The 26,126-nt window shown below is 43.9% G+C and overlaps 1 protein-coding gene across 3 annotated transcripts in view; it reads right to left on the bottom strand.

The window, feature by feature from the left end:
- ASTN2 (astrotactin 2) overlaps positions 1–26,126 on the bottom strand; it is a 902,747-nt gene that overhangs the window by 254,040 nt on the left and 622,581 nt on the right. For all 3 annotated transcript variants that reach the window (XM_063082086.1, XM_063082087.1, XM_063082088.1), the window contains 3 exons: positions 10,047–10,171; positions 6,720–6,824; positions 3,469–3,648 (listed from right to left, as the gene is read on the bottom strand). In XM_063082086.1, coding sequence (XP_062938156.1) covers positions 3,469–3,648; positions 6,720–6,824; positions 10,047–10,171 — 410 coding nt within the window. The remainder of the gene's footprint in view (positions 1–3,468; positions 3,649–6,719; positions 6,825–10,046; positions 10,172–26,126) is intronic.

The following is a 26,126-nucleotide window of genomic DNA, read 5'->3' as shown; positions in this document are numbered from 1 at the left end:
AATATGATAGTGACTGGGTATCCTACCATGTGCCAGCCCCATCCCTCCTCCCAGCTGTCTACCAATTGATTTTAAAAGTCTATAACAAAAATAGTGAAACGTTGGGAAACTAAGGCAGGCTAGTAGTGAACGATGTAAAGACAGAGCCCATGTCTTAACCACTGTGGTGTCCAGTACCTGGCACAACATGTGCAGAGAGGAAGCACTTGGGAAATGTTCATTGAACCAAAGAATTGATGAATAATAAATGTGACTTTGTTTTTTCCTGTGGGTTGCACACCAAGAAGCACTTAGGGGAATGAGAGTAAAACAAACCTTTAACGGGAAACATTTTAATCAGGCACATTCACCCCAGCTCCCCTGGCTTCCCAGTAATTTCCAGTGGCTGCCTCAGAGCATAAGAGTGGTGAGGGCCTAATCACTGGTAAACCTGGAAAGGCTGGGACATTTGTTTCTAATGTCTGGGGACACTGGGTCTAGGGAGAAGGAAGCACTCAGCTCAGGTCGGGATTCAAACACCATCTCCTTCCCTAATGAACTGTATGATGTGACAAGCCCCTTCTCTAAGCTCCAGGATTCCCTTCTATAAAGGGAATCGTGAGTACTCTTTCCTTCTTTGCTTTGTTTTGTGGGGTAGATGGAAGGATCGAAGGAAGGATCTGTAAACTGTAGAGGGCAAATGTATGAACGTTCATCGTTGTTATCCATGTCCTGTTTGGCTTATTTTCCCCAACCTCCCCTTCCAGGCTTGGCCCTTCCAGTCAGGAAGCCACTATCTGAGTCTTAGATGTCTAAGACTCAATAAATTTCAGAAAATCCTGGAATCCCTCCCCCTCCTGCTTTCTACCACTCTGGGTTGAGAGGACATTTGCAGAAACTGTGCTCTTCTAATGACATATGTAGATCACAGGGAGAAATAAGGGCTGAGGTCACACATTAGCAAGGGCCAGGGCCAGGACTGGAATTCTCAGCTGTTGACCACCATTTTTGTTCTATTTCAAGGTACTGTGTTTCATGTACCTACTATGTGCCAGGCTTTTTACCTGCATTATCTCATTTTAATCTCCCCCAAAACATAGAAGGGAATTACAATCCCTCATTTAATATATGAGGAAATTGAGACTTAGAAGTTACTTTGCCCAAGGTTACCTGGCGAGTAGGTAAGAAGAGGAGTGAGGACGTGAAATTCCATCTGTCCCACTTCAACACAGCACTCTCTCTCCTGTTTCCAAAAGCTCTGCTCCTCAGATTATCAGTTTACAAGCCCAGATTCATCCTGACCTGATGCCCAGTGTTTAGCATGTGTCAAAGGCACATACCCAATGGCTGGGGAAAGAAGGAATGCCAACTATCTCTGAATCCAAAGTATTCTTTTGGCTCCACAGAGGCAAATTCCCAGCTTCTCATCTCCCCACTCCTTAGCATCACACCCAAACTAAAAAACCAAAACCAGTGGATTTAATGTACAATCTATGCAGTCACAGCAGGTGGAGACTGAGAGGAAGAAATACACCCAACAGATAAGTTGGTTTCGATGTATTCCTATGCTCTTCTTGGGAGGAGGTGTGGATGACAGAAGAAAGAAAAGTGCCTTTGCAGACCAGAAGCCCAGAGACGAAAACACCAAGTTCACCCAGTAAGCTTGTGGCAAAGCCAGTTCTTGAAGGGGGGTGTTTTTTTCTGCTCCCCTCTCCCATCTTACTTGTAAAGTGGGATTCCATGCATCCATTTTATAAGGAATGGAACTTTCTGGAATGAGAAAGTCTAAGGCCTGGAAGCAACCAAGGATGGAGATGGGGCAGAATTTAGCATCAGAATGGTGTCCCAGGCCCCAAATGTGGTAGGAAGCAAATTAGTTCAGTGGCCACAGTGAGCAAAGGTTTTTATAAACATAACCTAATTGTATTACTTCAAAGTCCTGAAGCTTATTGCCCTGCTTAATGATGTGTCACATTATTTATAGGGTAGCACAATGAGACTTCTATTGATTTAATGCACTTCCTTAAAGACTCTTATTGTCACAGCTATAAAACAGAGCTATTCCCAGGCAACTCAATTATGTCCCTGATGCCTATAAACCACCCTGTGGCCCACACAGTTGCACGCAGGATGCAGGAAGGGATGGGAGCACAACTGGGGATGCAAAGCCTCCAAAGACTAAAGAAAAGGGTTTGGGACATGGCAAAGGCATGTGGATCAGGGCTTCATCCAGTCAGGAATGTGTGGTATAGTGAGAGACTCTAGACAGAGTATGTGAAGCACATGACTCTGTCCTGGCCCTGCCAAGAGGAGCTGTGTGACTTTGAGCAAGCTTCCTCCTCTCCTCTAGCCTTAGTCCCCCCCCCCCCCCGCACACAACTGGCATGCTGAGCTCAATGAGACCTTTAAGGCCCCTTCTGGCTCCCACATTCTGTGGTTTTATGAGTTACAGTTGATTTTATTCTTGCAAACAGGGTGGCTGAGCCGTATGAAGAAAATGCAAGCAAGTTTTTAACATTGCTTATCACTCTTTTCATCAACTGAGAGCCTTTTGTGTACAATTAATTGATAACAATAGTATTAATTATAACAAGAAGAACTTCAGTATAGTTGAAAGAGGGAAAGGACACAGGCTTTTGCAGCCAGCCAACAAGTCCTGGCTTCCAGTCCTGGCCCTGCTACTCACTACCTGTGGGTCTATGGGCACTTGACTTGGCCTGTCTGAAACTCATTTTCTCATATGTGAAATAGGGGTATAAACACGTTGACCTATTAAAATACATATATGCATGTGTGCAATATTTCTAATGTCATCAAAATACTATTGCATAAACTGCTTCCCTTTAATGTGGGAAGCAGACAAAGGTAGCTAGTTAAGTTCCCATTTCATTGGAAGCAAAACCTGAGGTAGGAAGGAAATGACTTTTCCCAATGTGAGTGGCAGAGACTGGTCTTCTGCACTTGGTCTGGGTAATTCTAATTCTGATAATAGCTGAGAATCAGAGGGAAATAAGACCTGATGTCTCTCCATGAAGACAAAAGCCTGTCCATGGGACAGATTGGAAACTGTCCCCTTGGACATAGGTGATCTCTTCCAGAGGAATGGAAACTCTTCTTGAGTTCTCTCAAGAATCCTGGAGAGAAGGTGTTGAGACACCACTCCCTAACCTCTGCCCCAATCCTGGTCAGGTATTACAAGGAGAGAGAGCGAGAAAGAAAGAGCCTGCAGTAGAAGGCAAGAGCTCTGGACACAAATTTGGGGCATCAGAAAATGTGTTAACTGAAAGAATCCTGAGAAATCATCACAGAATCCCCTAACTCTGCCCATGGTAAAAATGAAGCCCAGAGAGGGACAGGGACTTGCCTAAGACCACACAGCTTATACACAGTAGAGCCAGCATCTGGATCTTCAGCAGCTCAGTTGTCTCCCCAGCCGCCCTACCTCTTCGCCCCAACCAGCCACCTCCTCCAACAAGCACTCAGGCTTACCTTTCTGATACTGGAGCCACAGCTGCTGCTGGACTTTCTTGCTGGGGAAGTGGATGATGCAGGTGAGCTCTGATCCGTAGAGGGCTTCAGCGATGTAGTGGGAGCCATAGTGCTGGATAAAGGACAGCAGCTCCTCCCGACTGCTCTCCTTGGTCAGGATCTTGAGGACGTTGGTGAAACCTGGACAGGAGAGGAGCATGTGGAGGTGGTCACACTTGGGAGGCTGGTCGCTGGCAAATTATACAGCAGTAGGGGGGCTTTTTCCAGCATCGATTCGATGTCTTATCCCTCACCACAGGGGCAGCCTGGTGGCTGCAATAGTCCAAACATGCACATGGTTCCCTCACTTACACAGCAAAGAACTGCTCTCTCTGGTAGACACACAAGACACTATGACCAAGAGAGAATCTACAGGAGAAGAAGGCCTAACCTTGGCAACCTAGACCATGAAGACTTGAAAGTCACAATCAGGAATTTAAAGCTGACGTCTTCTGACTGAGCAACTAATGTGTACCAGTAAAACTGCTAAATGTTTCACTCTCTTTATCTAATTTAACCTAAGCCACAACACTATTGTTGACAACAACAACTCCCAATGTGTAGATGAGTAAGTCAAAGCTGAGAGACTGTAAGTGACTTGCTTTGGCCCTCCAGCTAGAGGAGCTGGATTCCAACCCACTACCGTCCTCACTCCGAAGTGGATGCACTGTATGCTACACCAAATAAACTTCCCAGGAGTAGAGTCTGGGGCCTTCACTCGCCCAGGCTCAGCCTTTATTCCGTGTCCACGGATCTGATCCTGGTTTGGCTTCCTGCAACTTGCCTCCTTTTCTCTCTCTGCTGTTGCCTCCCTGAAACAGTGGTATGGTCTCTCTCCCTAGATTGCCACAGGGCCTTCTTGCTGCTCTATTTCCCTTAGTCCTGTGCTAAGTCCTCAGCACCTGGCACGGGGACTGCACCACTAAATAACAGCTTCTCTCCCTCCTCTCTCCTTCTTCAAATGGGCACATGACCAAGTTATTCTTCCAGAGGCACCAAGGCCTTCCTGAGCTCCTCCCTGTTACTGGATAAAAGCTCAATGGCCTTATTTGGGTGTTCAAGGCCTACAAAGTCATCTCCCGTGAGTCACCCACACCAGGTTTTAGTTCCAACCAAATCAGTTTTCTTATTTGTCCTGAATGTGACCTGAGATTTCCATCATCCTTTCTTCCTGTACATCCTTACTACCGCCAACACATACACACACACACACACACACACACACACACACACACACACACACACACACACAAATGTCTACCTGACAAGGCCTCTCCACTCCTTCCCAAGTCACACCCATGCGTCAAGGCCCCTGAAAGTCACTCCTCCTCCAAGAAGGCCTTCACACCATTCTGGCCAGCAGCACCTACTCTCTGCACTTTCAACATGCACCACCATGAAAGCAGATGTACTGTCTTATTTGTCTCTGAATCTACACATGTATCCTCCCCACACTCCCACCCCGGGTACATGGCATAGTTCCTGGGGCAGAGCAAACACACCAGACACAATTATTGCAAGAACAACGAATTCTGTGCCACATCAAAGTAAAATGTAAACGAGCAAGCTCTTCTCCAACATTAAAAATGAGCTCCAATTTGCCAACATTTGATTTACAAAGGGGTTTTCAGGAGCATCGTTATTGATTAATTAAAGCAGACACCCCTTTGTAGATCTAATAGGAACATCACAGTCTTATTCACAAGTGCAGTATAAGGGGGTGGTGGGGAAAACAGAAACAGGGCTCAAAGAAAGGGTGCTTGATCAGAACAACCCTGCTCCACCAATCTGTTAACTCATGCAACTGGGTAATTAATACAGCAGAATTAATAATGAGATGGTTTCCATTAAGTAATAAATAACAACACCATGGAGATGTCCTGTGGATATTTATCCAGGCAGACAAAATTGCAACCAAATCCCTGCGCTTCTCCCTATTCTGCTACTTACTAGCTGTGTGACCTTGGGCAAGTTACTCAGCCTCTCTGACCCTCAGTTTCTTTATCTTAAGAAAAATGGGATAAATAATGCCTTCTTTGCAGGACTGCTGTAAGTCAGAAGATATGAAACATTATAAAGTGCTTGGCAGATGTCAGCAGTAATTACTCATTGTACTTCCAGAGGTGAAGTCCTTCAATTCCCAACTAAAAGAGCTCCATTTTGCTGATGAACAAAGTGGTATTGAAAAAGAAAATAAAAGATAAGAAAAGGATTCACAAATAATCAGGGGACACTCAGACAATAAACCAATGACAGTGTTATGAGTGAGAGCCACGGTAGAAAAACTGAGGCCAGGTCTCATCTATCCAGAAGCCTTCATTCGTTCTTTATATTTTGGTTCTTTTCTTTTTTTTTTTTTTAAATTTCTCCATCAAATGTGAGCACCAGCAACATGCTGATTCTCTATTAGTTTCTGAGGATACTGGAATAATTCGACCCAGCCCTGCCTGCAGCTCTCAGGTAGTGCAGGAGATAGACAAGACTCAGTTATGAATCAAGCACTTGTTAGTGCTTTGATATAGGTATTCAAGCACAGGGAGCTCCTTAAATATTTTTGAGGGCAATGGAGATTGCGAAAGCCATCACAGAGCAGTTTAGTGTGTGTTAACCAAGGAGATCCAGGCAGAGGGAATAGCATGTGCAAAGTCACAGAGGCATGAAAGAAAATGTCCCACTTTGAACACTACAAATTGTCATCATCTGCTGGAGCTTAGGGTTCGTGTGGGTAAACTGTGGGTGGTGCACATGTGGGGGTGGTTGAATGGGGGTTATGTTATTGTTGCATAGGAGATGGGCAGAAGAAAAAAAAAAAAAACTAGCCATGAGAGAACAGAAGAATTGGTGGTGCCCAAGAAGAATTTACAACCCACAAGCCTGGAATACTTTGAGAACATGAATGTGACTTAGATTGTTGTTTATCCCAACTCTTCTATTCGTCCTTCCACACCCTGCTCAGATACCGCAACCTCCAGGAAGCCTCTCTGACTCCTCCAGAATGGACAGCTTCCTCTTCTGTGCCACTGCTGCCCCATTATTGCGTTTATCCTACTGCAATGTATGGATGTTACTGTCTCAGCTTGTTCATCTCCCCTCCCTGGGAGCTCTTTAATGGGAGGCAGGGTACAGCCTCATTCCCTCAGTATCCCCAGTGTCAGCACAGGTCCCGTGCTGAATCACTCCAAGTCCCTTGGCTGCCAGGTGGTGGCCCTCACCTGCTGAGAGGGTGATGGTGCTGAGCTTCACACGGTAGAGATTGCTCCGGACTCGCCACTGCTGCACCATGGGGTAACCCATGGCCTCGTCATACCTGATATCTCCTGGGAGAGGGAATAAGATGTTTACATAAGCCCAGAACTTAAACATTTTATACCACCATGCCCACCCTGCCCCTCTCACTTTGGATAATGGCCACCTCTTCAAAGTACAGGCTTTCATTGGGGTGGACAATTTTATCTGTACCCCACCTCCAGACCTCTTTCTGGCCTCTGATCTCAGCCCTGACCCTACTTTTTCTCTCTGTTCAACAGCTTGTAAGGTCCCTTTACTCTACAAGCAAGAGCAACCTTAGGTCAGATGTATGTCCCACCTAAGCCCATTGGCAACTTGCCACAGGACATCAGACATCTCAGTGCCTCAGTTTCCCCATCTGACACTGCAGCTATCTCTGCTGATCTTATTTCAAAGGCATGTCATGAGACTCAAATAAGGCAATAGGAGTGGAAGCCTTTTGGTAGCCTAGAAATGATGTACATGTAGACCAAGGGTCAGCCCACTACAGCCCATTTGTTATGTACCATCTACAGCAGCTTTCGTGCTATGACAGCAGATTTGAGCAGAGTCAACAAAGTCTAACACACTTATTATCTGTCCCCTTACATTTGCTGACCGTGTGCAGGCCATTGCCTATTAACATGGAAACATGGATGTTCAAAAATGTTACATAAAACACACATGTACATACATAAAAGTTTCCCATTTCAAGTAAGACAGAAATACTGGCTAAACTAAGCTAAACTGTGTGATTTCTCAGTACCTTGAACAGATTAATATGCATTTTAAAGTTCCATGAAGCTAGTACGCAAACTTCTTTGACCGTGGAACCTCTTTTGTATAGAGGATCCACTGGAACTCATGTTCTATAGAACGCATTTCGGGAAACATAGGTATCAAAAAATAAAGAAAAAAGTACAACAAAATATTAGAAAATGCTTAACTTTGGGTGGTGGATGTATGAAAAATTCTTATTTTCTGATTCATATTCATTCCCATTTTATAAATTTTCTATGCTAAGTTTTGCAAACTCTCTTTTTTATAATCAAGAAAAAAATACATGAAAAGGAAATGTTAGTCACATCAGCAGTTATTATTACTGTTGTCATGTATCTATGCTTTCTTGTGCCTCTGCAAATATCAGGCACATTTTCTATCCTTTTCTCTTGTCCCCTAGTGAGGAGGCACTTAAGGACATATTTGATACCAAGATTAGAATGAGAATCTCATTGGAACAAATGATTTCTTCCTGGACATTACTGCAATATTAAAGCTGTACATTATTGTTGCCCATTTTTTTTTCTCCTTAGCCTTTTCAGGAATAATATGCTTTTTTAAAGGCTTTCATTTTAAAGAAAAATACACATGATCCCCAAAGATATGTCCATTGGAGTGAGGTTGTTTTGTTATAAATATGTCCTCTCTGTTTATCTGCTCTGTCTTTCCTGCTCTTCCTTTGCAGCGGCTGGGGAGAAAAGGAGAGCAGGTAGAGGGAAGAAAGAGAGGGCTGTGTTTCTAACTCAGGGCAGAGAAAATAGTCTGCACAAGAAGATTCAGACACCAGGTCCCAGGCCACCTCTACCCCTTTTATTACTGTTCATCTGTGTTCAAAGAAGGGTTGGTGGGGGGATTGGTGACTGAGGCCTATCTCCAACAGAGGGAGGCAGAACATTCTGATGCAGGCTCTTGAGGCAGCTCTTTCATTTGGTGGCATTACGTCCAAAAAGAAACAAGAAACAAAAGAAATTTCTTCCAATTATCAAGTAACTTATACAATCTTTCCATTAGAGCACAGCACCTCCCCATGGACCATGGAAACGTCTGGTTTGGTCAGTGGTGAATTCCCCATCACTGGAGATATCCAGAGAGGGTTATTATAGACCTAAGTCCTCATCAGTAAGGAAGATTAGACTAGGTGTCCTTCGTAGGTCATGTCAGCTCTGAAATACTATGATCTTATGAAAAATAAAACTTAAGAGAGACATAGACATTTTTGAGCACATTTTACAAAGCATTTTTACATCCGTGATTTCATCCAATTTACATCTGGGCCCTCTTTGAGGTAGGACAGGTTAGGGGAGTGAGTTAAGATAGTGGATATGGCATCAGCTTAGAGGTCAAGACCAACTAGGCTTAAACCCTGATGTGACTATAGACTAGCCACGTGGCCTTGGAGGAGTTGTGTGACCTTCTGAACCAATTTAAAAGAGAACAGTAATGCCCTTGCAGAGTTACATGGGTTAACACATGAAAAGTGCTTGGTCCCCAGGAGACCCTCAGTACATATGGGTTCTCTCTATGCCACTTTATAGGAAAAGCTCATGAAAGTTAGATGAGTTTCCAAACTCTCCCAGAGCTTGCAAGTGACCGAAGGGGATTTAAACCTAAGTCTGTTACATTGCAAGGTAATATCCCTTCTCAGTGGGAAGTGATCATTTTCCCTGGACAATGGAAAATACACCCAACTACCTGTATCACAAAGGCAGAGTCAAGGCCCTGACATCTTAGGCCCAAGAAAAGTAGGAGAGGAACTGGGAGAAGGCAGGGAGGAGCAGAAGGACATCCTGGGGTGGGAACAAAAATATGCAGCCTTAGGACGGCCTGAAAAAGACAGCTTCTCAGTAGGGGTAGAGAAAGTTTTAGGGGTGGGGAGCTGCAAAGTGGAGTGAATAGGGCAAAAGACTTGGTGCTATGGCACCTTGGTTCTAGTCCTGGCAGATATGCTGTGTGAACTTGGGCTGGTCCCTTTACCTCTCTGAGTCTAGATTCCTTATCTACAAAATGGGAAATGTAATACCCACTGGACAGATGGCTCAGTGCCCACATACAAAAACAAGCTGTGTAACTCAAGTGTTTTCAAGCAGGACAGTCTCCTGGTTGAAGAGTCCATTGATTTTACTTTAGAATAATTTTTACATGAACCAAGAAAACAAAATAGCAAAAGTGAAAAAAAGATCAGAAAATTGTCAATGAGAGTAAAAAATATTTTAAGACTCAGACACAGAGGCAAAACCCTCACTAAGAAAGATTGTACCTGTTCTGAGAGGAGCATTTCTCCTCAAAGATAGCCCAGCAGAGTCTGGGGTCTCAGAGAAGTCCCCAGTTGTGCATAGCAGAAATCCAAGAAATGACAGGTCCCTTTCCCATCCCATCCCTTATGAAGGAGGAGGCCTGGCTGGGCCCATCTTGGGTCTGCTGATGACTGATATGCACCTGGGGACCAGGTGTGTGGTTGGGGAGACTGGAAGGGTCTGGCACGTGTGTCTTACCAGTGAGCAGCTGGAGGTCCGGGAGCGGCTCAGACAGAACCCCCCGGCACTGCTCCTCCACCGGCAGCGGGATCACCAACAGCCCATCGGCCAGCTGGGGGAAGTCCTTGATGAAGTTATTCTCCCTGTGAAGAGGAGCAGAGAGACTGCCAAATGGTGGAAGTGGAGACTTCTGGAGCTGAGGGGCAGGGAGGCAGGAAGCTGGTAGTCAGGGCAGCGACTCAAAGGTGAGTGCTTTGCTGCAATGCTTCTGGCTCCCTGAATCCCAGCTCTGAGAACATGGTGCTAATGACAGGCTCTGGAACCAGACAGGCTGGGGTTCAAATCCTGGCCCCCCGTCACTGGCTGTACCATCTCAACAAGCTACTCCTCCCCTCCGAACTGCGGTTTCCTTGTCTGTAAAGTGAGACTTAGATCTCAGGGCTGTTGTAAACACTTAATGAGATAAAGGTGTCGATTGTTTAAGACACTCTCCAATGCTCTATGAATGTTGGCTGCTAAATGTTCCCTTGTATAAGCAACGACAATGGTCAACCAGGATGTGAGAGAACTGAGATCAGTGTGGATTGTTTGAAGAACAGAGGGGCAAGGCTGACCTGAAGAAAAGAAGGCTTGGAAAATGGATGTTTTTTGTTAAAGTGCAAGGGTCCTAAGAATTCTTTTGGCTCAAACTCCTCCTTTTACAGATGGAGAAACTGAGGCCTGGAGGAGTGACTTGCTTAATGACAACCAATGGGTTAGACTCAAAGCCACGACTCCTGACTCCCAGACTGGTGTTCTTTCCCTGCCTAACTTCTTTAGGGACCTCTATCCCTTCCAGGTGGGGCAATCCCAGGGAATGGAAGACAGACTGATGTGAGAGGCTGGTGGTGACAGTGCAGCACAGGGGAGGCAGGCTTCATTCTTCTAGACAACAGACCTGCCTATAACAGGAACAGCCTGCCAAGAGAGGTGGTGAGCTTCCTGTTACTGGGGTGTGTGAGCAGGAAACTTGATAGCCAATTGGCATGGATGGCATCAAGGGCATTACTGTATTAAATCCAACTTTTGAGGTTGCTTCGTATTCAGAGCTCTTCAGAGTTAGAGACACTAATTACAATCTGGACAGGGAGGATGAGGGGGAGAAGAACAAAAAGGGGGGAGGGTGTTTACTGCTTCATTTTGCCACCTGGAGTGGGCAACTTGAAAGGAAAATCAGAAAAAGGAAAACAAAAATATGTGATGCCAAAGCAATGCCTTTGAAGCCTGGATCTCAGGCAGTTCAAAAGCAGCTGCGAAAGTCTTGGGTGGCCCGGGTCACCTTCCTGTCTGAACTCCACGTCTCCGCTCCCCACCCGGGGCTCCTGTCAAGCTCACCACGTATCCATACACTTAGTGAACACCTGCTCCATGTCTAAGTCCAGAGGAAGTGACATTAGCACCATCTTCAACATCACCAGCATCACCACCATCATCATTATCATTGTCATCAGCATCTCTATTACTTCAATTTGCTAGTATTTAGCTAAGCACTTACATCCATTTTATCATTTAATCTTCACAGCAACCCCACAAGAAAGATATGATTATCTCTAAATTACAGATGAGTAACAATGAGATTCAGAGTTAATAGGTGGTAGAGTTGGGATTTAAACCCAGGTCTGGCAGACGCTGGGCCTGCCTGCCCGGGCATGCATGTGCATGATGTGTTTCTAGGTCCACATGTGCCATGTAAGCATGCTATTGTGTGTGGGTGTTCCATGTCAGTCTGCAGAGTCATACTTGTTTATGTCTATGTGTGCACATGATCGTGAGTTCCACCCAGGTGGTTATTCTTTGGTTTGTCTGTAAATCTGGGAGTGTGGAAGGGCAATATGAATAGGAAAAGACAGCCTTCTGGGCGATGGAAGTGCCACCACGTAGCATGTAACGCTAGCCAGGGTTTAAGGGACTAAGTTTTCTCATGCTTCCCTTGCGAGGTGGCCTCTGGTGATACAGATCTTCTCTCCAAGATGTAGCGGGTTGGAGGGGTGTTCCATCCCACTGAACATATACTTGAGGTGGAGCCCTGCGCTGAGTGCTACAGACAGATAGACTGGATCCTCCGCTCGTCCTCTAGATCTTCCCAGCATAGTGGAGGAGACACAAATTAGCCATGCAGAACAGTCAGTGGGGCCTGCTATCAGGAATTCTGTGTGGGCTGGGTGCTTCTGCACAAGGGTTCCTTCCCCATGAGAACCCGAACACTTGTTTCTGGGTAGGAGAGGCCAAGGGTGAGGAGGTGGCAATAGCTCTGAGGACCAGACTCCAGTTCCACATTGCATCCTACCTGCGTGATCTGGAGCAAACCACCCAAACCACAATTTTCCCATTTGTACAATGGGTATCATAAAAGTTAGCCTGCCTTGATGGAGGGGCAATAATAACCATAGCCTTTTATTGAGCACCTCCTATGCACCAGACACATTGCAAATACTTCATATTTAGTCCTCACCCAACCCCATGAAGTAGGTGCCATGAAGATCCCCAGTTTAGAGATTAAAAAGCTGAAGTGCATAGAAATTATGTCACTACTCAAGGCCACATGACTGAAAAGTGGGAGACCCCAGGTGGTCTGGCCCCAGAGCCCATGCTCCTCATCACTGCTCAGGTGCAGGGTACAGGCACAGGCTGTCTAAGCTGGAAGGGGCATAGCACCTGTGAGCATTAGGCCAAGACAGGCTGCAGCTGAGAGAAGGGGCCTGCTGCTCATTACAACTAGACCACATGTCAGGGGCTCCATTCTTAGTGTGACATCACTGGTACTTACACCAACACCAGGAGACAGGCATGATTATATTCCCCATTTAACTGATGGGGAAAGGGAGGCTCAGAGATGTGAAGTGATTTCTGCGGACTTACACAATGAGCACATCTGGGAAGCGAAATTGGAAGGCAAATTTATCTTTGTTCATTTTCTCATGCATTTCAAATCTTCTCTGGAAATGTTTTTATAATTGCAGAGAAGAGAAGGTAGAGTTGTTGCCCTCTGTATCCCCAGTCCCTCTCCTCCAATCCCTCTGCCTTCTGGTCAGGTCATTCTTACCTCAGTAGGAAAATCTGACCCCAAATGGGCAATGGGGGGCAGCCCAGTGGGCAAGCTCAGGAGGCAGAGAGGGAGCCTGGCTCATGACGCCCCCTGTTCTTGGAGGAAGGTTTTTCCTCTGAGCTTCCAGGAAGCAGAGGGGGACTTGAGGCAGTCCATGAGTAGGAGGGAGAAGATGGAAGGGGCTGGTTAGCTGGCCAGGAGGGTAAGGATGAAGCACCGGATGACAGACAGCAACTGCATGGTGGTCTCTGAGGTACTGGGTCCCTCTGTGCTGCCTGGGAAATAGCACGAGTCCTGCAGGGCGTTCGCCAGCAGATGGCGCCCAGGGCCTTTGCATCAATCAGCTCTTTCAGGAGCAAAACACATATGGGAATAGCAGTCGCTGGGAAAGTTCTGCTGGGCTGAGAAGCTCAGGTCAGATAGAAGCCCATCAGATGGAAGGAAGGACAGCAGCTTCAGAATCCACCCACCTGGGACAGGTGACCAGACAGCTGCGGGGGGCTGGCTTAAGCTCAGGTGGTCAGAAACCAAATTCAGGTCCTCAGAACGTGTGTGCGCGCGCGCGCGCGCGCGCGCGCGCGTGCACGTGTGTGTGTGTGTGTGTGTGTATGTAGTAAAAACTACTAGGTAACTAACCCTAATAACAGGAGGAAGAATACATAATACTCACTAAGATTTATTGATAGGATTTGTTGATCATGACCTATTTTAAGGTAGTGTGCCAAGATATGCATGTGTGTGTGTGTGTCATTTTAACCTTACAGGAACTCTGAGACAATTACTATTATTATTTCCATTTTATAGATGAAGAAACAGATGGTCAGAGAGGTTAAGGAAATTATCCAGCTGAGGTCCAGTGTTAGGAAGTGGCAGTGGCCAAGATCACATCTAACCCATCCAGCTCCTAGATGAGTCCCTGGCACTCAGTGAGCACATGTTCAGGTGATTCAGTCCAAAGCCTGTGCTCTTGATCACTGGGATAACTTGACTCATTTAGAGATGAGACCAGGCAGTTCTGCTGTTCACTGCCACAGTGGCATGTGCTTTCGTGAGCACAGATTTGGCTGGTATGTGTGTCTATGTATGTGTGTGTATAAGCAAATATTGTGTTTCAAATAGCAACCGGGCCACTGTTGTTTATACAAACATCTCTCAAGTTATATCTATCAAAACACACCAGTCTCAGTTGACATATGAAAACAATTTATCAAATTCTTAAGATAGCAGATCCTGGGTCATAGGGATGCAGGGAAGAAGAGGCCTCATTCATTCCACAAACACCTACTGGGAGTCTACACTGTGTCAGGGACTGTTCTGGGCTCTAGGAATATAGCAGGGGAAAATCAGAAGAGGTGCCTCCATGTGTGAAGACCAGGAGAGAATCTAAATACTATGTTGAAGTCTCCAAGTCCCCTCACAATCTAGCCCCTGCCTACCCTGGCTGCACTGACTGCTCTTAACTTCCCCTATGGGGTTACTCACATCCTACACAGAGCCCCACTTAGGATTTACACTCTTTCTAGAAAGTTCTTCCCCTCACTCTGCACCTGGACAACTCTTAGTCATCACTCAGCTACACACTATTTCACGGCTTTTGAGAAATCTTCCCAGAATCAGTTCTCTTGTTCCGTACTCTCACAGTATCTTGTTCTTTTCTTCCATAAAGGGCTTCACAATTTCTAACGATAGGTGCGCATGGGAGGCCCTGTTTAATACCTGTCTCTCCCACTAGACTGCGAGCTTCATGTGGGCCACAACTGGACCCATCCAATGTACAGTGGCCTCCCTACAGCCAAGCAGTGCAAAGTGAGTAAAACTGGGTGAAAAGTAGGTGCTCCACGAACATTTGTTAAAGCAATGAAGGAAGGAAGCCCAGAGACAACGGCCATATGTGCACAACCTGTATCTTTTGCTGAAGGCTTTCTAATGTTTTGCCAGAGGGTACTAGAATGCTTCAAGATTGAAGGGATACTGGGGATTTGAGTCTAAAATCCCAGCTCTGTCAAAAAAGCTTCAAAACCATCCTTTCTTTCCCTAACTTCCTAAATGCACAGACACCCTGACTCCCCATGGAGCTTGAACAGAAAGGGCCAAGGGCCACTGATCTGGTAGGAACCCGATGGGAAAAGACAATCCCTCTAAGCAGGGGTGGGCTGAGCCTCCCACTCTTGCCAAGCACTTGTGCAATCTTGAGGGGGTGAGCTGGGAAGAGGGGTGCCAGGAGGCAGCAGAAGCCACACTTCAAAAAACACCTCTTTCATGACAGCATTCCAGTTTTCCCCAGGTGGAATAAATCTTCCTGTCACTTTAATCTCATGAATCTTGTTTGTGAATAGACTCCAGAAGTGGCCTTGGGATCTGATGGAAGAAAGGGCATGGATCTAGAAATTCTACAGTCATGGATTCATATTCTGGCTGTGTGACCTTAGGAAGGGTCACTTAAATTTTGTAAGCCTTAGTGACTTTATCTATAAAATGGGGATAATAAATTTAGCTTCAAGGGGTTGGGAAGAGGATTTATATAATGTTATATATATATATATATATTTTTTTTTACTTAAAAAAAATTTATTATAAAAGAAATTCAAGTTAATCAGAGAAAACTTCGAAGATGTCAACAACTCTCGAGATAAAAATTAAAATACATATCTAAAATGGCATTAATTACAAATATGGTTGTATATTTGTTTTACACTTTTTAATATAACTTGTCTGCAATGCAAAGTTCTAGAGAGTGCTAGAAAAGTAATTCTATATACATTTATATAAAGTTATCTTTAATGCTAGTTTCTTTTCCTGAATCCCACACTAGATTCTGAATCTCTTCAAGGGTCTCAGAGAGCCCAGCACAGGGCCTGGTTCACAGTATATACCCCTAAGCATCTGCTGAACTATGTCCTCTTTATACTCCAACACCACTTGAATATGACCTCTAAGTGACATAAATCCTGTAAAGCATTTTCACGAAGGATGCACCATGTCTAGCTTCCTTCTGATCAGCCCAGCTGACCAGAATGTAAGCATAGGGAGCTGGACTCCTCCGCCACCCTTCTCCATATATTTGCTCCCTTCCACCTCCTTTTAAGAATATGTGTGAGTGTTTTGGATACATTAATACACAGTGACCAGCATGCAAGAGCCATCACCCCTCAGTTCTAGGAAAATTAGCATTTAAATTGAGGTATTTCAGGGAGGTAAATCACCCCAGAGCCAGCCAACACTGTCGGTAGGTTTTTCTTACTTGAAGGAAAAACTAGGAGCCTTGAACTGGGAGTTGCTGGGTTTGCAGGGAGGGGCACACTCTCCCTGCCTGGCTCTCAGGCTCTTCCTAGCCTTCCCAGAAGCCACCAGAAAGGGTTGCATGAAACCCCCAATGCTGATGAGGACATCTCCCCTGGTTTAAACTGTGCCCCATCCTTCACCTCTGAACTGAGCCTTTTTGCCAAGTATGTGACTTTGGCTGAGATCTGGGGTCCTCTGTGAACAAAGAGTGGTAAGACCTATGTTATGTTGGCTCTGACACTGCTTGTCTATGTGATTTGGGGAAGCCATTGCCCTTCTCTGGAACTGAGAGGGGTGGGGGTGAGGGGCTTGTGCAAAATGTTTGACTGAACTCCAGGCTGGGAGGTGTTGGGCTAGATTTGGTAACTGTTCTACGGGTGCTGAAGTCTGTAGGGCCTGGTGATGATTAAACTGATGCTAACACTTGCTTGTTTAAGCTCACCCTAAAGCTCTGCCCTTCTTGGGAAACAGTTAAAAAACTCTATTCTTATATGATCTACTTCTTAATTATAGGTCTTAGTCCTTTGGTCAAGCACTCAGACTTAATTATTCTTTCATTAAACCTTTTGTTTATTTATTAATTCACTCAACAAATTTTTAATATGATGTGCCAAGCAATGAGAAAACAATAACGAAAAAGATATCCTCTGTCCTCAAGTTACATACAGCCTGATAGGAGACAAATATGTGTACAAGGTGAATAGCGTTTCTGAAAACGTTCAAGCAAAGCACCTGTCATTCCCCAGAAATCGTATTTGTCTATGGCATCCCACACACTAAACCAATGGCACTCATCTCTTCGGTAGATGCCGCTTAGGAGGAAGGGGGGCTTATTGTCAGCTTTGCATCTCAAAGTTGACTTTGCAGAGTTTCAAGCTGGACAAAAATTTGAAAGCCAGCCTGTGCTGAGAGTACAGGTTCCCAGGCCTGGCCGACTCCTATCACTGTGTTTTATTTCAATACACAGGTGGTGCAGGTGCTGACCTCAGGTGAGTTCCTACCAGACAGTAAAAGAAAGTAGAAAACCCCTCTTTCTGCCACTGGTGCTGCAAAGAATTGCTGAAGAGGAAGGTCAAGAGGCTAAGAGTTCAGATGTGAGTGTCTCCATGTCCCTCATTCTGATCTTTGGAAGTCAAATTACCACCCCCCTCCACCGTGCACCCCAAATGTGAGGGTGGTGTCAACAAATGCTTAAGATTCCAACAAAGGGTTTGGGGGAAATCTTGAGGCAGGTGAGCAGGGGCCATGGGGTTTGCTCCCCCAGACTCAGGGTATAGTTTGGGGAGTTTGCAAGCCTCTTCATTCAACAAGCCAATGGGAGCTGCTACGAGAGGGTAACAGTAGGTGAGCAAGAGGCTTGAATTCATTCCCCCAAGTCCTGCACTCACAGGATAAAGAGGATAAAGCTGTCAAGACTACTTGGCATAACCCCATGCTCCATGGAGGCAGGGATCGTGGAGGTGGCTGAGGTTAGAACCAAGGGGGCTTCAGAGTGTAGAGACCTAAGGACTTTGGACTTTGGCATGGGTTCCAATACACTGCCCCTCTTAGAAGACTGCCCAAGACTCTCTGTATCATGATGAATGCCAGTGCAAGGGCCCAGAGCCAAGCTCAAACAAGAAATCACATAGTGAATACCAGCAAGTATTCGTAAGACCACATCTGTACCAGAGACATTCCCCATCCTCCCCTCCCCACTGGCCTGCACCCCAAGGTCAAGTCGAGGGGTAGGGAGACTGCTTGGTAAGGGAGAGAAGGGTTGGTGGGGAATTCAACTTTAAATGGGCTAAATATTTATCCTAGAGAGAATGTTATATTTCCTTAATTAGCAAGTGGAAATACTTTTTTGCTATCAGTGGAATGGGAACTTGAGGGAATGATTACATCGGCTGTAGAAAATTAAGAAGACTACAGTGTTTTGCATACTGAGTTGTAGTGAAATTTTTTTTGAGCCCTTGACTCTGTAAATGTATGGTTATAGACTAGAGTGATAAAGTTTAAGGTTCATAGGGGATGTGCAGGGACCAAGAGAGTACGGAGGAAGAACACTTCAGACTAGAGTTCTAGAAGGCTCTCTTATTACTAAGCACCAGATCCTCTGCATATGTCTGTGTTTAAGGACCATGGGCAGAGAACAGACCACTGTGCCTCAGCTCACTACAGAAGTCCCTGGCCTTTCTACCTCTGCCAGCTGTCAGTCCATCTCAGTTTAACTGCTATTTATGAGATTCACAGGAAGATGGCCAGATCTCAAGCAGAACCCCCAGTATTTCCTGCAAGCTCAGCCACCTCCCAGATGGAGGCTCTCAGGGCTACCATTTCTTCCATGGTAGAATGAGGTTTATGACCCCATCTCCTAGTCTGTTTCAAGGATCACGGCTGCAAAGCTGCTTTGCTGGCAGAACATGGGTATATTATTATCTCAGCTGATGCTTTCCAAAATGATAAGCATTACTGTTCCCATTTGACAGAAGAAGAGACACAAGCAGGGCAAAGAAGTGACTTATTAAAGGGTTCCCAGGTTTTTTGTTTGTTTGCAGAACCAGGACTGGCTACCAATTCATATTCTTGATTTCCAACACAGAGCTGTTTCCACTTGCACGTTGTCAAAGGTTAGTAAGAAGAACCACTCAACCTGCCTGACACCCCCACTGAACTATGAACTCCTTTAACACAGGGCTGTATCCGATTGTTCTTTGCAAACTCCTTTGAGCCTTCTTGTGGGCTTCCCAGACAGACTTTATGGTGTTGTCTCCTTCAGGAAACTGTGCCTGAGACCCTTCTTTGGAAGGGATGTCCTTCTGCTTCCACAGCAGTTGACTTTGGCTCTGATCTCAAGATCACCACACTCTGCCAGGAGTGGTTGATCTCTGCATGTCTGTCTCCTGTCTTAGACTTTGTAGTTCAATGTCGCAGGGATCTACTCATATTTGACTGGTTCCCCTCTGAGCCCTCCTCCTCCCCCCAGTCTGATTTCAGGGTCTGGTACAGACACAGCACATAATAGCTGTCTGTTCTAGTTTAGGCTACCATCCCTTCTCATAGGGACTATTGTAACAGCCTGTTAACTACGCTTTCTGACATCCGCCTTTCCCCCTCCAATTCATTTACTATCCTGCAGCCAGAATAATTTTCTAAAATGATGGTCCTAACCCAGATATATCATTGGCTCCATATATTAGTGCACTATTGCTGCCATAACAAAACACCACAAACTTAGTGGCTTTAAACAACATAAACTTATTACATTGCAGTTCTGTAGGTCAGAAGCCTGACATGAATTTCTGAGCTAAAATCAAGATGTCAGCAGGGTTGCATTATTTCTGGAGGTTCTAGGGGAGAATCAGTTTCCTTGCCTTTTCCAGCTTCTCGAGGCTGCCTACATTCCTTGGCTTGTGGCTTCCTTCCTCCATCTTCAAAGCTAGCCCACAGGCAAATCAAGTCCTTCTCACATCACACACTCTAACCCTGTCCCCACCAGCCTCCCTCCTCCACTTTAAGGATTTTTTTCCCATGATGTTTTTATTAAGAATATTCATGAGACACAAAGCTAATTGTCACCCCTCATGCCCATTATGTGAGGGCCAGATTCATACTGGTGGCATACCCATTACCAGAAATTACACTTTAAGGATTCTTGAGATTAGATTAGGCTCACCTGGATATCCAGGCTAATCTCTTTATGTCAAAGTCAGCTGATTGGAATTTTATTCCACCTGCATTCTTAATGTCCTCTTTGCCATATAAGGTAACCTATTCTTAGGTTCCAGGGATTAAAACATGACATTTTGAGGGGCCATTATTTTGCCTACCATACTCTAGTTTGTTTGTTTGTTTTTTCCTCAGGAGGACTTTGTTACTGCCTCTTCTCTCATTTAGGGGTTAGATGCCCCTTTTCCTTGTTTCCACAGCACCCTTCTGCCCCTATGCTAGCATTTTCACACTGGACTGTTGTTCCCAGGCACTCTCTGTCTTCCTCACTGGACCATAAGTACCTGAGGGCAAGAACCATGTCTGCTTTATTTGCTGCTGTGCATCCAGCCCTAATGCAGTGGCTGATGCATGCACTAGGGGCTCAATAAGTGTTTATTCAATGAGTGAATGATGCCTCTTAGCTAATGGAAATGTAGGGGAGAATTCACTGTGGTACTGCAGTCTCCCTCTCATGGTGCCAATGTAATTGCCACAGTCATCTCTGCCCCCGTACCATCCCTTCCTTTCTTCCCTGGATATCTAGCACACAGAATAATAAGCAGCATTTTTAAAGCTAGTATCTACTGATTATTTACAATGTGCTAGACATTATCATAAGGGCTTTGTACGTATTATCTCATTTCACACTCACAACAATTCTGTGACATAAGTATTCTTACTCTACTTACTCTACTTTTTTTTTTAATGAGGGAGCAGAGACATAAAGAGGTTAAATGCACAGAGCTTAGAAGTTGTACTTTGAATAGCCTAAATAGTCTAACTCCCTGTTCATAAAAACCATGCAAATATATGCTAGTAAATATTTAATTTTGCCCCTAAATGAAATGCTGAAAGTAAAGGTTGACTTGTTATAAATGCCGGTACTGATTGGATGTCCCAGACAGATGCCCTTTATTGAATGTATACCATGCATGAGGTTCTTTGCAGGCTTTGTTTCCAACCTTCTTACAATCTTATGAGATAGGTATTATCTCCATGACAGAGGTGAGGAAACTGGGCTCAGAGACGTGAGATCACTTGCCTAGAGTCACATGTGATTGAATCTGGGCCATCTGGCTCCATTCCACCTCCTAGCTCTCCAAACATTCTCTTTCCTGCCCCTCTCTCATTCATACACAGGTGTGCATGGTCACACACACACCACACACACACACACACACACACACACACACACACACACACACACACACACAGAGTGAAGGCTGGGTTACACATCACACATGCCTGCCCTCTCTAAATGTAAAACTGCTTCTACAAGTGGTACCAAACTCACTTAAGTATTCTAGGCATGGCTATTACTAACTCCTGCCCTGGTAATTGTGATCCCTGAAATTGAAAGAAATTGCAGGCTAGAGAAACATTATCTTCTCCTCAGCCACTTCGCCCTCCATCTCCTCTCTTATGTGTGTCAGCACCGGGATTCCTTTTTCTGTCATAACACCAGGAACAAGATGAGTTGCTGTCACTGGGACCTCTAGAGCATCTTCCCAAACTTTTCCCTCCAGTTCTCAGAGGAAGGAATCAAAGGCCTTATGTCTTGACATAAAACTCTAAAGCTGGAGGTGAGGAAAGTTCCACTTCACTAGGTCCAACCTCTGCATTTTTCTGACAAAGTACTATCCTTATCTATGTTTTTCAGATACTATAAATGAGATTTGGAGAGGAAAATTAGCCTTGCCTCAGAATTCACAGCTCAAATGCAGCCAAACAGAAATTCAAATCTAAAGCCTGCCTCCTTAACAGATCCACAGGGTCTGAGTGAAGGATTCCCTGGTCCAAGTGGCAGCTGTACCTTCTGATGAAGGGGCAACTCTTGGCCTATCTAGCCCCAGAATAGGGACTGTAGGCTCCACATGACTTTCGGGACCGTAGGCTCCACATGACTTTCCTTGGTCCCTGAGCTACCTGTTTATTTTTATCACAGTCAAGGGCAGAAGCCAATATCCCTGTTCCTTTAAAAATGTTTCAAGTCCAATTAGGATTTTCATGTTCTGGTGTTCAGGGTATTTTCTGTTTTCAGGAACCCTCTACCTCATACCACCATTTCACTGTACACTCCCCAAGGGTAGGGCCTGGACTCCATTCATTCATATCAGTATGTCAGGGTCTAGCATAAGTGCAGACACACAGTAGGTACACGAAAGTACTTGCCCAGCGAGTCCAAGTGCTGAAGTGATGTCATTATCCTCGTGTATGTCACCACCATTCCTCATGCCTCCTCAGTCCTACCCTGCACAGGGAGCCAGGATGCCTGAGTTCTGCATAGCCATGTCAACAACTTGCTGTATGGTCTTGAGCAAGTCATTTCCCATCTCTGCATATCTTGTATCCCAAGATACGGACCCCTGTTCTCATGGGGCACTTTGTGTCTTCTCCCTCACATTTTTTATATTCTGGTTCCACCTCCCAGACCCTATGTGGCTCTGGTTGGACAGAACATTGAACCTTTCCTGGGCTTCTGTTTGCTTGTCAGTAAAATGGGAATAATAATCATCCTTTCCTCACATAATTGTGGTAAAGATAAAAAGAGCCCATAAAATGAATTGCTTACAGAAGGCCTAAGAATAGCAGGCTCTCAATAAATGATAGCTATTGTTGCTGTAGAAAGATACTTTCTAGCACATTTTAATTTAACACACTTGGTTAATTAGGATTAAGAAGAATGCAAAGTTTAGAGCCAGAAGGGACCTCAAACCCTTTTCTTCTATCTCTGCCAAGACAGCATACACAATTTGTTCAAGTCACATGATACAGCTATAATGAGAACACAGGACACGAAGCTACTAATTTGGAGTTCTTTTCTTTATATCATGGAAATCTTTTTTCACTGGCAGATTTGATTCTTTCCTAACATACCATACCCACAACCTCTGGTAGAGTTGTTCATGCTAAAGGCAGTGCCCCCCAGCACCTTAAGTTAATTATCTTTCTTCCTACCATAGCATGCATTGAAATTGCTGTGGGCGTGTCTATTTCCCTAACTTTGGGAGCAGGGATTAACTTTGTCTTCTCTCTCCTTCTTGAGCTCCTCACAAAGTAATGGGGACGTAGAAGTTTTTCAAAAATGTTTGTGAAATTGAACCTCTAGTAGGATGTACTTCAAATTAAAGGAAAAGGATATTTCAACACTCCTAACCTAAAGCAACAAATAGGAAAAATCAAAGCCACATTTTAACTGACCACACAATATCAGTTCATTCGTAACTTTATTCCTGGCGGTAGTTAGAAAGAGAGAATTTTTTTTTTTATGTTGACCTTTAAAACCAAGCCGTAAGGTGAAATTTGGAATAAGAACACATAGCCTAAGTAGAGCTGGTTTGGGTGTTAATTTGTGGCTGGGGTCACATCTCTGAAAGTTTCTTTTCCCCTTTCGTCTTTCCCATTCTTCCCAGGGCACCTTGGAAGTCTTTCTGTATAGCCTCCTCTAATGAGCTTTGCAAAATGAGAAACCTGCTGCAGTAGAAGAAAGTCTAATAGCAATTGCTTTCTTGTTCTCTCTCTGTGTATACATACATACATACATATATATATATATATATATATATATATATGTTGCTCCTCTTTCTCTCTCTTTTTTTATTAGTCATTAGCAATGGAGAAAAAAACACCCAAAGGCAGTAGAAAGGCAGCAATATTTGCACATGCATTCTGAAACACTGCACTAATGAGGAGCCCTGACCATCTCTCATATCCTTTCTTGTTCAGTTCCAACAGACCTGACATCAGTTGCAGCCAAATCCAGACCCCAGCTAGTGTGAACATCAGCCAGGTTGCTTCATAACTAAGGTGAAGTGTGCACACTATTACAGGACAGTCAAAAATTGTTCCTTAAGAGCTCCTTAAAATGAAGGGATGTCATGACTCAAAAAGGGCTTCAGAAAACAAAAACTTCAATTAATGAACACAATTTTTGGTATTTTCAAAATTTGACACAAAAATGTAATTGAATCCAGTTTCTAAGACCCTGGACCTAGCTTCCCACCTTGTTAGCTAATGCTTATGTTGTCATATTCAATCACATGACCACACTGAGCCTCAGGTTTGTCTGTAATAACCCGAGCCATCCTCATTGAAAGAGGATCTTAAATTGTGCCTCTGACTAGGTGTGTGATCCTGAGCAGGTTATTTAATTTCAGGACCTTCATTTACCTCATTTGTAAAATGAGGATCATAATAGTACCCACTTTTATAGACTCAATTATAAGGATTAAAAGGAACAGTGAATATAGACAGCCTGTGTATATATTTGACTACGTTGTGGTTACTGTTACTATAGTTATTTATTTCTTAGTAAGAAGGACTGGGTTAAAGTTCTGCCTCTGCCTCTTGCAACTTTGGACAAGTTGTCACTCCTTTCTAGGCTTCAGCTTTCATATTTTAATAGGGTCAATATAACAATATCGGTGTTGCTGAGTTATTGTGGATTTAATGAAGTGATGCACGTTGCATGGTCCCTGGCACATCCTACCATGTACTCCATAAATGTTAACTATTGTTATTATTATTATTATTAATAGGAATGTGATTTAGGTTTTAAAAAATAATATGCAGTAGAAAATTCCAAAGAATCAACAACAACAAAAAACCTCCTGGAACTAATAAGTGATTATGGCAAGGATGCAGGATAAAGGTTCATATACAAAAGTCAGTTGCTTTCTTATATGCCAGCAATGAACAATTGAAGTTTAAATTAAAAATACAACACTATTTACATTAGCCTTCCCCCCAAAAAAGTCAGTATAAATCTGACAAAATATGTATAAGATCTATAAATGAAAAACTACAAAACTCTGATAGAAGAAATCAAAGATCTAAACAAATGGAAAGATATTCCATGTTTACGTTTGATACAGTTAAAATGTCAGTTCTTCCCAATCTGATCTATAGATTCAATGCAATCTCAACCAAAATCTCAGTAAATTATTTTGTAGAATTGACAAACTGATTCTAAAGTTTATATGGAAAGGCAAAAGACCCAGAATAGCCAACACAAGAAAAACAAAGTCAAAGGACTGACACCATCTGACTTTAAGACTTACAATTAAGCTAGGGTGGTATCAAGACAGTGTGGTATTGGTAAAATAATAGACAATAGATCCATTGGATAGAAAAGAGAGCCCAGAAATTGACCCACACAAACCTAGTCTACTGATCTTTGATAAAGGAGCAAAGGCAATTCAATGGAGAAGAGATAGTCTTTTCAACAAATGGTGCTGGAACAACTAAACATTCACAAGCAAAAAGAGAACAAGAAAAGACTAGATATAGACCCTACACTTCTCACAAAAATTAACTCAAAATTATCATAGGCCTAAATGTAAAAAACAAAACCATAAAACTTCTGGAAGATAACATAGGAAAAGTCTTGGTAACCTTGGGCTTGGTGATGTGTTTTAGATATAACACCAAAAGCATGATTCATTAAAGAAAAAAATTGATAAGTTGAACTTTACTAAAATAAAAAACTTCTGCTTTGTGAAAGACACTGTTAAGAGAATGAAAAGACATGCCAAAGACTGGAAATATTTGCAAAATATATATCTGCTAAAGGATTTCTATCCAAAATATACAAAGAATACGTAAAACTCACCAATAATAAAACAAACAACTCAATCAAAAAATGAGCAAAAGAGCTGAACAGACATCTTACGTAAGAAGATATGCAGATGGCAAAAAGCATATGAATGTATGCACATCGTCACGTGCCATTCTGGAACTCCAACTTAAACCACAGTGAGACAACACCACGTGACTATTAGAATAGCTAGAATCCAAAACGCTAATACCAAATGCTAGTGAGGATGTGGAGAAACAGAAAGAGTGCATTGCAGGTGGGAAAGCAAAACAGTACAACTACTATAGAAGATAGTTAGGCAGTTTCTCACAAAGCTAAACAGTCTTACCAGACAGTTCCACAATTGTGTTCCTTGACATTTACCCAAATGAGTTGAAAACCTGTTCACACAAAACCCTAAAGACGAATGTTTATAGCCAGCTTATCCATTCTTGCCAAAACT

Source organism: Cynocephalus volans, chromosome 17 (assembly GCF_027409185.1).
Source record: "Cynocephalus volans isolate mCynVol1 chromosome 17, mCynVol1.pri, whole genome shotgun sequence".
NCBI classification, from domain to species: domain Eukaryota; kingdom Metazoa; phylum Chordata; class Mammalia; order Dermoptera; family Cynocephalidae; genus Cynocephalus; species Cynocephalus volans.
Note: the sequence above shows the minus strand (reverse complement) of the source record. Positions and strands in the feature narration are given on the sequence as shown.